Source organism: Neovison vison, chromosome 6, assembly GCF_020171115.1.
Source record: "Neovison vison isolate M4711 chromosome 6, ASM_NN_V1, whole genome shotgun sequence".
NCBI classification, from domain to species: Eukaryota; Metazoa; Chordata; class Mammalia; order Carnivora; family Mustelidae; genus Neogale; species Neogale vison.
In genome coordinates this window covers 76,713,709-76,725,838 of record NC_058096.1, presented here as the reverse complement: position 1 = coordinate 76,725,838, position 12,130 = coordinate 76,713,709, and the positions used below count along the sequence as shown (strand labels likewise).

General features: G+C 43.9%; 1 protein-coding gene across 1 annotated transcript in view; it reads left to right on the top strand.

The window, feature by feature from the left end:
- MINDY4B (MINDY family member 4B) overlaps positions 1–10,384 on the top strand; it is a 35,778-nt gene extending 25,394 nt beyond the window's left edge. The window contains exons 11-12 of the mRNA XM_044254809.1: positions 7,574–7,754; positions 10,242–10,384. Of these exons, the coding sequence (XP_044110744.1) occupies positions 7,574–7,754; positions 10,242–10,384 (324 nt within the window). The remainder of the gene's footprint in view (positions 1–7,573; positions 7,755–10,241) is intronic.
- The last annotated feature ends 1,746 nt before the right edge of the window (positions 10,385–12,130 follow it).

Sequence of the window (12,130 nt, the reverse complement as noted above, 5' to 3'; positions counted from 1 at the left end):
AGGGTTTTACCATCTTTAGACAGATATCAGGGATCATGACTGCTGGATATATGACAAAAGCATTCAAGGTTTTTTTGGTTTTGTTTTGTTTTTTAATTTTTTCTTTCTTTCTTTCTTTCTTTTTAAGATTTTATTTATTTATCTGACACAGAGAGAGAGATCACAAGTAGGCAGAGAGGCAGGTGGGGGCAGCGGGGGTGGAAGCAGGCTCCCTGCTGAGCAGAGAGCCTGATACAGGGCTCAAACCCAGGACACTGAGATCATGACCTGAGCCAAAGGGAGAGGCTTAACCCACTGAGCCACCCAGGCACCCCGAGTGTTTAGTTTCATAAGAAACTGCCCAGCTGTCTTCCATGGTGGCTGTTCATTCTTGCATTCCCACCAGCACCAAGTGCGGCTTCCTCACTGCACATCTTCACAGCATTTGGTGTTGTCAGTGTTCTGGATTTTGGCCATTCTCAGAGGGGTATCATGGTATCTCATTGCTGTTTTCATTCTCATTTCCCGGATAATATGGGATGTGAAACATCTTTGCATATGCTCAATTGCAATCTGTATATTTCGTTTCACGAGGGGTCTGTTAAAGTCATTGGCCCACTTTGAGAGCTTTTAAAACTACCAATGCCCAGGTCATCCCCCAGAACACCATCAGCTTCATGTGTGAAGGACCAGAGTGGGCACACAGGGCCCCACACTCAGACGACCCTGCCCTCAGTCTAATGCTCTCCTGTCATCCCTTTAAATTCTTACTAATTTTTGAATGAGGGTCTCCATGTTTTCATTTTGCACTGGGCTACAATTGCATAGCCAGTCCTAGCCAATGACCCTATTGCATTTGGTCTAGAGAGCATCTGAGCATTAGGATTTTAAAGCCCACAAGAGATTCTTATGGGCAGCCAGGTTTAGAAACTTCTGTTCTAGATCAGGACTGCTCAACCTCAGCACGACTGACATTTCAGACTGGAGAATGTACTTGTAGTGGGAGCTCTCCTGGGTATTGTGAGGTGTCTGGCAGAATTCCTGGCCTCCACCCCCTAGATGCCTCTAGCTCCGCCCCTCGATGTGACAACCAACAATGTCTTCAGACCCTACCAAACATTCTCTGGGGGGACAGAATTGCCTTGGCCAAGCTAATGCTTTAAAGGAAGGGCAAAAACTCTCCTTAGACCTAACTGATTAAATCCATGTATGCAGAATTGGAAAACTAGCTATTGCAACTAACATCACAGGAACGACTATCTTCTTTCAAGCGGTGACAGCCTTCTGCTCCTGTAAACACCTGCAAGGCTTTAGGGACCAGTCTCCAATCTTATCTTAAATTAAAATTAAGTAGGTGTCTGCTAAAGAGCTACTAAGTGGCTCTGAGAAAAGGGACCATGTCAAAGAAGATGTCACAGAAAGGGAGAGAGAGAGAGCGAGAGACTGAGAGAAAGAGAGTGCATGCCTCAAAGAGTCAAGAATTCACAGAGATCCAGCACTACCATTTTCTCTGGAGCACATTTCCTTCTACACAAGTCAGCTCAGCCCAGTAGAGCTGCTAAATCATGCTTCACAGAAAATTACCTGCAGAGCCCAAAGTACCCTCCAGTAATAAAGCGGATGTTTGTCAGGACCTTAAAGTAAGCCAAAAGGCCAAGGCATGAGGTAACAAGTAAGAGCTTTCCTACTGAGAAAGTGATTAATGTGGCAAACTGGACCAGACAACAGGACCAATGTGTAAATGCTCGCTCATAAATCGGAAGTAGGGCACAGCACGGAAACTGCTCGCGTTCACTTTAAAATCTACATAGAAGTCATATCTACAATGCTCCTGTTCTTTCAGAAAGGGACTCATGTGACTTTTCAGCCTTCCTTCTTGGACGCTGTGTTCCCTCTCCAGGGAGACTCCTATGAGTCCTGCCCTCAGTGAAAATTGCCTGCAATTGTACACTAATGGCTTAAAACCCTGAGGATGTTTATTATGTTGTCTCTGTCATGCACTTGGAGTTTGGTTTCAGAACAAATGTATTAAAGAGCAAATGCTGGCTGGTGGCTAGTTTTCTTACTTGAACTGCTGAGCTATATGAATATAATAGACACACTTTATGAATAAATAGACATGTATACATATAAAGTTTTATTGGAAGGGGCTTTTTTATTCTTTCTCTATCTGCTCATTATTTGGGGATAAAAAGCAATCCATTACTCATCTATATTACTCAAATAATCATATCTATAATTATGTTTTATATATATATAATTTTAGATATATTTTTCACTATTCCTGGAGATGGTGATTAAAGAAGTCTATATGAAGCTTATTTGTTCATTGTAGTGCTAACAGCCTCTTGTACAGAGCACACCCTGTGTGCTAGGCTCTCTCTGAGCCATTCGTTCTCAAGGATTCCTTATTTCATCTAATCCCTGCTTCCTCTCAAAGGTGGAAGTGTTAGTTTCAGTCCAGTGTCGTGGTTTGATCATTGATTTTAACTTTTTTTTTTTTTTTGAGAGATATCACAAGTAGGCGGAGAGGCAGGCAGAGAGAGAGAGAGGAGGAAGCAGGCTTTCCATGGAGCAGAGAGCCCGATGCAGGACCCTGGGATCATGACCTGAGCTGAAGGCAGAGGCTTTAACCCACTGAGCCACCCAGGTGTCCCGACCATTGATTTTAGACCTGAGAAAACCTAGACGGAGCAAGGTGTGGGCACTTGCCCTTGGCTCCCAGTAAGGTGTCAGAGTCAGGGTTAGGATGCCTGCTCCACCCACATCAGAACCCAGGCTCTGCCCACCGGGCCGTGCTGTCTGTCATTATCATCTTTCTTGTCTTCTAGTAAAGTCATCAATACAAAATGCCAGTTTGGGGATTATACTCTATCATGAGTGCTTTTATAATCTATCATATCTTCATATTTACATATAGATATAGATTTGTATCATGTCATCTATAATCTGTTGTAAGTACACTGATGTTAGATTCTAACATACACTTATTTATTTATTTATTTTTAAAGATTCTATTTATTTATTTGAGAGAGCGAGTGAACAAGCATAGTGGGGCTGACGGGGAAGGCAGAGGGAGAAGGAGAAGCAGGTTCCTCACTGAACAAGGAGCCCAATGTGGGACTCGATCCCAGGACCCTGGGATCATGACCTGAGCCGAATGCAGATGCTGAACCCACTCAGCCACTCAGGCGCCCCTCTAATATTTATTTTTTAAAAAGATTTATTAAAGATTTATTTGAGAGAGAGAGAGAACACTTGTGTGGGCAGGGGAGGGGCAGAAGGAAAGAGAATCCTCCATCAGATTCCCCACCAAACTCAGAGCCCAAAGCGGGACTTGATCCCAACACCCTGAGATCGTGACCCAGGCCAGAATCAAGAGTTGGATGCTCAAGCAACTGAGCCCCGCAGGCACCCTAGACTCTAACATTTAGATGGTGGCAATACCATGGTTAGGTTTTGGAAAGCATGGCTCCAGAAGCTCGAAATTTATACATTGACTTTTAGGTGAAAACCCTTGTGAGTTGGAGGTGACTATGAATAACATGTCCTTGGGGCACACCCTCTGAAATGTATCTGCCCCCCTTCACCTGCTGGTTTGTCAGACCATGTCTGTCAGGTATACTACCGAAGGACACACTTGGTGGTACTGAGAGGCACTAACAGAAGATGCATGTGACCTCAATGTATCTGAAGCCTCATATTTCAGAGTATTCTATCGTAAAACTGAAATACCTTACACAGCAGAAGTCTGCTCAGAAAGACCTAGATGGGGTTCTAGAACAGTGCTCTCTGTATCACTGGATCGAAGACCCCCATGGTCAAACCCCTTCCTTTTTGCTCTGAGCAGGGTAACTCCTCCACCCAGGACTCCTGAATGTGCCAAACGGGTACTTAGGGGCTGTATGGGTATATAGCGGCTCCTGCCTGGGGTGAGGCTGCAAATCGGAAGATTACATGTATCCACTAATAATAAAATCGAATATAAGAAAGGTTTCAGAATTCAAAAAAAAAAAAAAACCCAACATGCTAAAAGATCCCGCTGTCCAGGTGAAATCCATCTTATGATGCTATATCTGTCTTCCTAAAGTAAATCTCTTCTTACTCTGGGATAAAATTGCAGAGACTGCAAAAACACACGTCTTTCAATCACAATGTCACAGCCCAGTGGGTGAGATTTAAAAAAAAAAAAAATGGAGTTCTCATTAGATACCACGGCAAGCCCCCCAGAGCCCACCAGACTGACAGTTCCCGCGGAACACAGCCAGCTACCCACAAGCTGAGGCACTATTTTGAAGCCTCCCGTCACTTTTCTATTTGAAGGTACAGGTTTGAGTGTGAGGTTCCAATACCTAAGTGAGAACATAAAGCAGTTTGAGTCTAACACCATCTGGAAAGCCTTAGGAGGTTCACATTATCTTCGCACCTGCCATGGAGAAGAAAAATCAACTCTGATTTTTAGAAGGGACTGAAGTCATTTAGGTCTTGCTGAAACGACTCCCCCGGCAGCCCTGGCAGAGCACACCACCATCCCGGCCATACCCTCTTCCCTCTTTAAATTCCCTTGCAAGAGACTAGTAGGAAGAAATCCAACCAGAAAAGTACCCTGTGAAGCTCCGCCCACGGCGCTCCAGCCGGCAACCCCTGCCCACCCCACCCCACCCCCCAGTTGCTTAGGTAGCACCTGGGCCAACAAGACAACATACCTGCAAACTCGTCCAGGGGAGTTACAGCCACTCTGTGCTCCAGGTGCAGAGAGGAGAGCCAGACCCTCCACAGTCACGCATTCGAATTGTCACCAGTAATCAGGGAAGAAAGCACAAATCTCCAACACCTTTCTCCCACTCCCATTACCAAACTGGGCCCTTGGGACTTGCAATATTAAGCTCATTATGCAAACATTCTAAGAGCCATTGTTCTAGATGGCCAAAAAAAAAAAAAAAAGAATTACATGGATTCAGTCCTTGCCCTGTGGTGTTTAGAATTTGTCCATCCTTCGTCCTGTACTTATAGTTTTACACTAGCTGTATCCTCTAAGGATACATGTCATGAGAGGCTTGATTGCTGCATGGAACACTGGCCTTATTACACAATGAGTGAACTTAAGGAGAAAGGTATTTTATTTATAGCACTACTGTATCACCAGTTAATTTCCTTTTTTACCATGGCAACACAAGGCGACACACACAAATTCTGCATTGGCGGAATTTCACCAATAAAACATATTTAGAATGTGGCTTTTGGGGGTGGAGGTTAGCTGATGCACTGTCTACCCAAAAGCGATATAAAGTCTTCACTGGAAGTTCCAGTCAAATACATGATGGGGTCTACTAGGAAAAGAGGGGGAGATAACGTTTGGTGGCATTTAAGTGGGAGGGGCTTCATTTTGTTTTTTTCGGGCTCACTTTAAACCAGGTGTGTTCTCAGCTATAATCTTAAGACTTGCCTCTTAGAGTTAATAGCCAAACTACCCTGGCAGTCAGGAATGCCGTTTTCTTTTCTACTAGAATCTCTGAAGGCAGGCGAGGCTCTGCCTGCCCAGTGTGCAGTCTCTGTATGGTTACTTTGGGTGTGGGAGATTGTTGTATTATAACTGCTACATCTTCCTCCTACTCTTAATAAAATCTTGAGTAGCTTTGGGTTCAGAAGAGGAAACTACTGCATTGTTGCCGAAAGTAACAACAGTGTGGTGTCAGCACCTCCTAGAGAGTTACCCAAGTGCCTGCTGAATTTTGCCTACATTATAAAAACTCCAAGAAACAATATCTTACATGTCTGTGTTCTATTACATCCACCCAGATGTAATTTACAGGGAACTTCATTGGTGGGAAATCAGCCCAAATTCAATTCCTTTGGGTTGCAAAAGAAGCGACATTTTCTTGCAAACGGCCCTAAATTTCCTCATTAGCTTATTTAAGTTTTCAAACTTTAATAATTCCATGTCCTGCAGATCTTATTTTGGTTACATCTAACCTGAGTACACAAGGTGCCAAGCAAGAAGGCATAAAAAAGAAAGTGCTTGTTTTATAACTAATGAATGGTTACAATGTTATTTGGAACTTGTGGGTGGATTCTTGGAATGTAAACACATTCGTTGGCTTCCATGGCACGTCCTCTGTGTTTTATTTCCAACGTAGCCGGTGGGCGACTTGCCCGTTTGGTATGTGAGATGCTCATATTATACTCAGCCCAGAGGGGCTAGTTCTCATGTGAGTAGATAAGCAAATCCTGCAACCACTATGAACATGTCCAAATTAAGGCGCTAGGCTTGGACTGCTTTTTTAAACTACTAACTAAAACAGAGTTTGTGTCTTTCAAATACAGCGATACGTTTTTCCTATGGTAGCTGAAAAGCGAAAATCTTAAAGACAAAAGCATTTCCGAGTCACCCCCTGACCCACAACTGAAGAATTTAAAGCAAAACGAAGAGATTTGAATAGAACTATTGAGAAATCCAAATGTCAAGTTATTAGCCTTTAATACGTGGGTTTATGAAATGTGATAATTTTTCAAAGCTGGATTTTCCATAAAACAGAATTTGTTCCTGAACATACAGGACAACTCTAAAAAGGACTGAACGGAGAAAAGAAGCAGAGTTGGACCCTTCGGCTACAGGCAGACATGCCAAGGCTGAGGGTCCAACAGTTCTCCCTGGTATCATCTGAAAATGTTGTTGTTGTTGCCTGTGTAGTTCATAATTATTTCTTCACACAGAAAAAAGTAGTTTTTAACATTAACAAGTTTTGATGACAACCTTTTAAGAAATATGTGCTTTCTTGTCTCTTTAAACAAAATGGTCGCTATCACACATGGAAATGCACTTTAATATCAGGTTCTCGGGGCTACAGAAGGTGCCTCTCAGAGCGATACTCTTGTCCGTCTAATTCACTAGCTCTGAGAATTCAAGGCTGAACGGATAGTTGCCTGCAAAAGCTAGATAAACTAGTTAAAGGTGCAAATTTAATATTATTATTGTAATGCTAACCTAGGATGCTCAGCTCTTGGTACATCTTCACATCTGATGTGCTTTGTTAACATGCAGGTATGTGTGTCTATGTATGAATGTTTATATGTATGTCTGCGTTTTCCCCTCACTTCCTGGAAGCTCTTTCCTCCATTCGAAATATTCTCCATTTCTATATTCTAAATATTCTCTAAATATTCTAAATGGCATTTCCAGAAGTCTGACCACCTGCTGAATGAAGTACTGTCCTATCTTGGGCACAGGAATAAATATACCAGTCAATGATGAAGACAAGTTGAAGTTCTCTTATTCCAGCCCTACACTTATGTCTCAGTTGATCTATTATTCTTTACTTAACTTCTAAGCCCAACTCCAAACGTGAGGTGCCTCCATGTCCCCCATGGGGCCGTGCCCACTCTGCAGCATCCTGGTGACACCACAGCACTCATGCATGTAAACTCGCTCACCACAAAGCCTTCGCTTCAGATCTCACCGCACGCAGAGTGCCCCGCACACTTGCACCTGCAACGAGAAGCCTCCGAGCTGCTTTTTGATTACGATGACGAATCAGCATCTGCCTTGATGCAGCCAAATCTGTATGTTCATCTACATTTTCCCCTTCCCTTCCAGGTGGGCAGCATGCTGAAGACCCCCAAATTACCTATTTGGCTGTGCAACATCAATGGAAACCCCAGTGTTCTTTTCAGCACAAACAAGCAGCTCTTATCAGACTGGAGAGCGGAGCGTCGCTTTGATCTGTACCTGTACAGTGGCCGGCCCTCCCAGAAGAAGCCCGTGCATCTCACAGTAGGTGAGCATTTCAGACTCCAAGTGCTGAGCCCCTTAGGGCGCTCAGAAAGACGCGGTGCTGGTGTTTTGCCGCTGTGTGGGTGTCCACGCTCACCTTGCAGGAAGACGCTTGGGCTTGAGTTCTGAAATGAAACCCACGCACCAGCCCCATGGGTCTAAACCCAAGGAGGGCACCTGGGGCAGTCTGCAGCTGCCCTAAATAAGAGTGGCGGGTTTAGGGGCGCCTGGGTGGCTCAGTGGGTTGGGCCGCTGCCTTCGGCTCAGGTCATGGTCTCAGGGTCCTGGGATCGAGTCCCGCATCGGGCTCTCTGCTCAGCAGGGAAGCCTGCTTCCCTCTCTCTCTCTCTGCCTGCCTCTCCGACTACTTGTGATTTCTCTCTGTCAAATAAATAAATAAAATCTTTAAAGAGTGGCGGGTTTAGATGTAGCACAGAGGAACAAACAACTTCTAGGTGAGAGAAACAACAAAAGAGAATGATCCCATCCGCAAAAAAACCCTCTCCAGGACTTTTTCCCTGTGAGCACGGGGCTAGTAATGCCTGAGGGGAAGCCCTGGAAGAATGGATGGACCAGGGCAGAGGGTGTTCCAATCGGTCAGTTCCATCCTACAACTGATCAGATGATCATCCAGTGACATAACTCAGCAAACTGAGAGTGCATTTCTCTTCAGATATTTGAGGGCCTGCTAAGGGCCAGGCACTTAGCTAGACGCTGCGAAAGCCATAATAACAAGGCATGGTCCCAGCAAAATGTAAGAGGTTCCGGTCCACTGGGAGAAGCACACAACCATACAGGTCATTTTATTTCAGTTACGATCATATTCATTTAAACCCATAGGGAAAAAAGGCTAAACTTTAACTGTCTCTAAACTTGTAATGTTTTTAAGCACTGGCCTTTTGGACAAGGGAATAAACACGATGAGACCGGGCATCTGTCGTGGGTATCTTGGTCCTACTGGTGGAGGCTCGATGTTTGACTTGGCCTTTAGCATCACAGGCCTGGTGTTCAACAACTTTTCATGATAATGACTGAATCTGGAAAATTATCTTAATGACTGTTTTATCTGTGCAAGTCCTAATCTTCTTTAATTATGGAAGATACATATTAGCCCACTTAATTTAGGAGGACATTGACAATATGTTCCTTAAAATATTGTTCCTACTTTACTCTCATCTTTGAGGAAAGCATAATTTTAAAAAATATTTTATTTATTTATTTATTATTTATTTGAGAGAGAGAAAGAGAGCATGCATGCACATGCTCAAGCATGGGTGGAGGGGCAGAGGGAGAAGGAGAGAGAGAATCCCAAGAGACTCCGAACTTAGCAGAGAGCCCGATGTGGAGTTCGACCCCAAGACCCTGATATCATGGCCTCAGCCAAAACTGAGTTGGATGGTTAATGAACTGAGCCACCCAGGTGCCCCAGAAAGCATGTTTGTATTAACTCACAGGTATTGCAAGAATTCTGTTCTGGGCACTGTATTGGAAGCTATACACATAATCCCAGTAAATTCTCCCAGCAATCATATGAGGTAGATACTATGATATCTATTTTCACAAAGAAGACACTGAGGTAACCAATAAACAGTTATTAATTGAATAAATGAGGCTGAGAGATGTTAAGTACATTCTCAAATGGCATATGAGACAAAGGTGGTTCTCTCTCTCTCTCTCTCTTTTAAAAGATTTTATTTATTTGAAAGAGACAGAGAGAGAACACAAGCAAGATGAGGGACAGAGGTAAAAGCAGATGCTCCCCTTTGCAGGGAGCCCAATGCGGGGCTTGATCCCATGACTCCGGGATCATGACCTGAGCCAAAGGCAGATGCTTAACCAACTGAGCCACCCAGGTACCCTAAGACAAAGCTGGTTCTTGAACCCTGTTCTTGAGCACCTCACTAAACTACCTCACCCTTCACAAAAAAATGTAAATGTACTCTTAGATGCATTGAGAAGTGATGAGCTCTCCTTCCTCCTGGTTTTCCTGATAACTTCCTTAGCCTACGCTTGGCTCTATGTGTCACATCATGGTGCTGGAATGTGCATCACATGATATATCAATATTCATGTTTCAAAAAATACACATGCTACCACAGACTTGTTCTGTATAGGGCATTTCTATATACCATCTACTGGAATCCCCCTCTGCTTAACCAATTCTAGGAACACAGTTCACTGAGCCCAATTCCTGCCCACCCATCGTGTTTTTCTTCCTTCCTGGCTTCCTCTGGAATGGTGTATACAGGCAAGGGCCTAAATGCTGCCGTTTGGGGTGCCTGGGCGGCTCAGTTAGGCGTCTGACTTTGACTCAGGTTCTGATACCAGGGTCCTGAGATAAAGCCCCAGGTAGGCTCCCTGCTCAGCGGGGAGCCTGTTTCTCCCTCTCCCTCTGCCCCTCCTCCAGCTCTCTCTCGCTCATTCTCTCTCTCTCTCTCTCTCAAACAAATAAAATATTTTTTTAAAAAAATGCTGGCTGTTCCTCACTCAGATACTCACTCCCATCACTGGGAAAGGAACCAACATGAAGATGAACATGTACCAGGAAGACGGTTTTCTCCAGTGGAGATGGCAATCAGAACCAAGTGGAGAGAAGCCACCATCAACTGGCATGGAACCGTTCCCTTCCTCTAAAGAGAGAGCCAGGATGTGCAGCGATTTCTGAAGTTGAGCTGCTCGGCACAAAGCCTCATATGGGGGTAGACCCTTTACTTCTACATTCCTCATTCATGAACCCCAATGAAAAACTCCACTTTTTCCTTTTTCACCTCCCCCCACCTTTATTTTGGTCTTTGCAAAGCCCTCTGCTGCTGTTATCGGTGCTGCTGAAGAAACATAGGCCCTTCCAGCAGGGGCCGCAAAGTGTATCCCTTCCTTTTATTCAATAGAGCAAATGAAGTGTCTTTCTTGACTGTTATTTTCTTTTTTTTTTTTTTTAAAGAATTTATTTATTTATTTGACAGAGAGAGATCACAAGTAGGCAGAGAGGCAGACAGAGAGAGAGAGGAGGAAGCAGGCGCCCCGCTGAGCAGAGATCCCGATGCGGGATTCGATCCCAGGACCCTGGGATCATGACCTGAGCCAAGGGCAGTGGCTTAACCCACTGAGCCACCCAGGCGTCCCTTGACTGTTATTTTCGATCAGTCTTTTCTTGGTGTGATTCTCCCTGAGGATGATGGACGCAGGCAGCTAGCTTTCATTTGGGGATGAAGTCATCAGTGATGCATCATCAGATTTTTAGTTATGGCAAGAACTCAAGCCTTCTCAAAGACTTCCCGGTATGGAGAGCATTCTTTTCCAAGGTTACATTTCAAATGTCCACATTAGCAGGTTCTGGTCATTAAAATAGTAAATGGGCTTCTTTGGGCTTGGGGCAGGGACTATTCCTGGTAGCGTCGCAGTGATAGTCGTTGGCTTATGGGTTCAAGTCAAGGCGAGCACACAGGAGGAGACATTCCTCTACCAGTGCTATGTTTGTTTCTTGTCTTTATAAGCTGAATATAAATAGATAGACAGACAAACAGATAAACAGAGAAAGAAGTTTTATTCCTAGGTAAAATAAAATTATATATAAAAATAGATTCTCTTCTTATGTCATTGTTTAAAGGGAAACAATCCTTTTTAGAATGTAAATCTTTCCCAGTCCTATTGAATGCCTACTCTTTTTCTGAAGAAATACACAGAGTAAGACACCTATTCTTTTTTTTAAAAGTACATGGAAACCATTTAGACCTTTTTCCAAACCCACTCCACTGGTCTGCCAACTCTCAGACTTAGGTCTCTGTATTCACAAGCCAAAGGTTAGATCGCGAAGAACACCTTTTCCAAGCCCATTTTCCAAATTAATTTGTGAAATGCATTTTCATTTGGCTCAAAGAATAATGTTTTAACTTAAGGAGCATGGAGAAAATGAAACTTCAAGGTGAATAATAAACTATGTCAAAAAAGAAAGCCAAGTTGGCTTGGATTGCTGATTACGGTATCTTTATTACTTTGATGTTCTGATGAGGGATGTGAAAGCCATTGGATAAATACGCAGATCCTTCTGGACCCTTGTTTTATTTGGTATTAGTTTTAGCAATATGGTGCTTTTCCTGAGGTGCAGGCCTGGTTTTTGTTTTATGGATACCGAGGCATTTCTAACCAAATGTGCCTGTTGGAGTGGACCGCTGGTAAGTGTAGGGACAATGAGAGACAACAGCACGTGCTTCACGGAGGACGTTCCCAGCCACGATTAAGAGGTTTCATTCCAAATGTCAAAACGACATTCCAAATGTCGTGCTTTTCCAACAAGAATGGTCCAACAAGGGATCCATGACTCTCTTAGGTCAATCGTGATTCATTTCCTGGGGCTGAGAGCAGGACACTTGTTACCAGAAC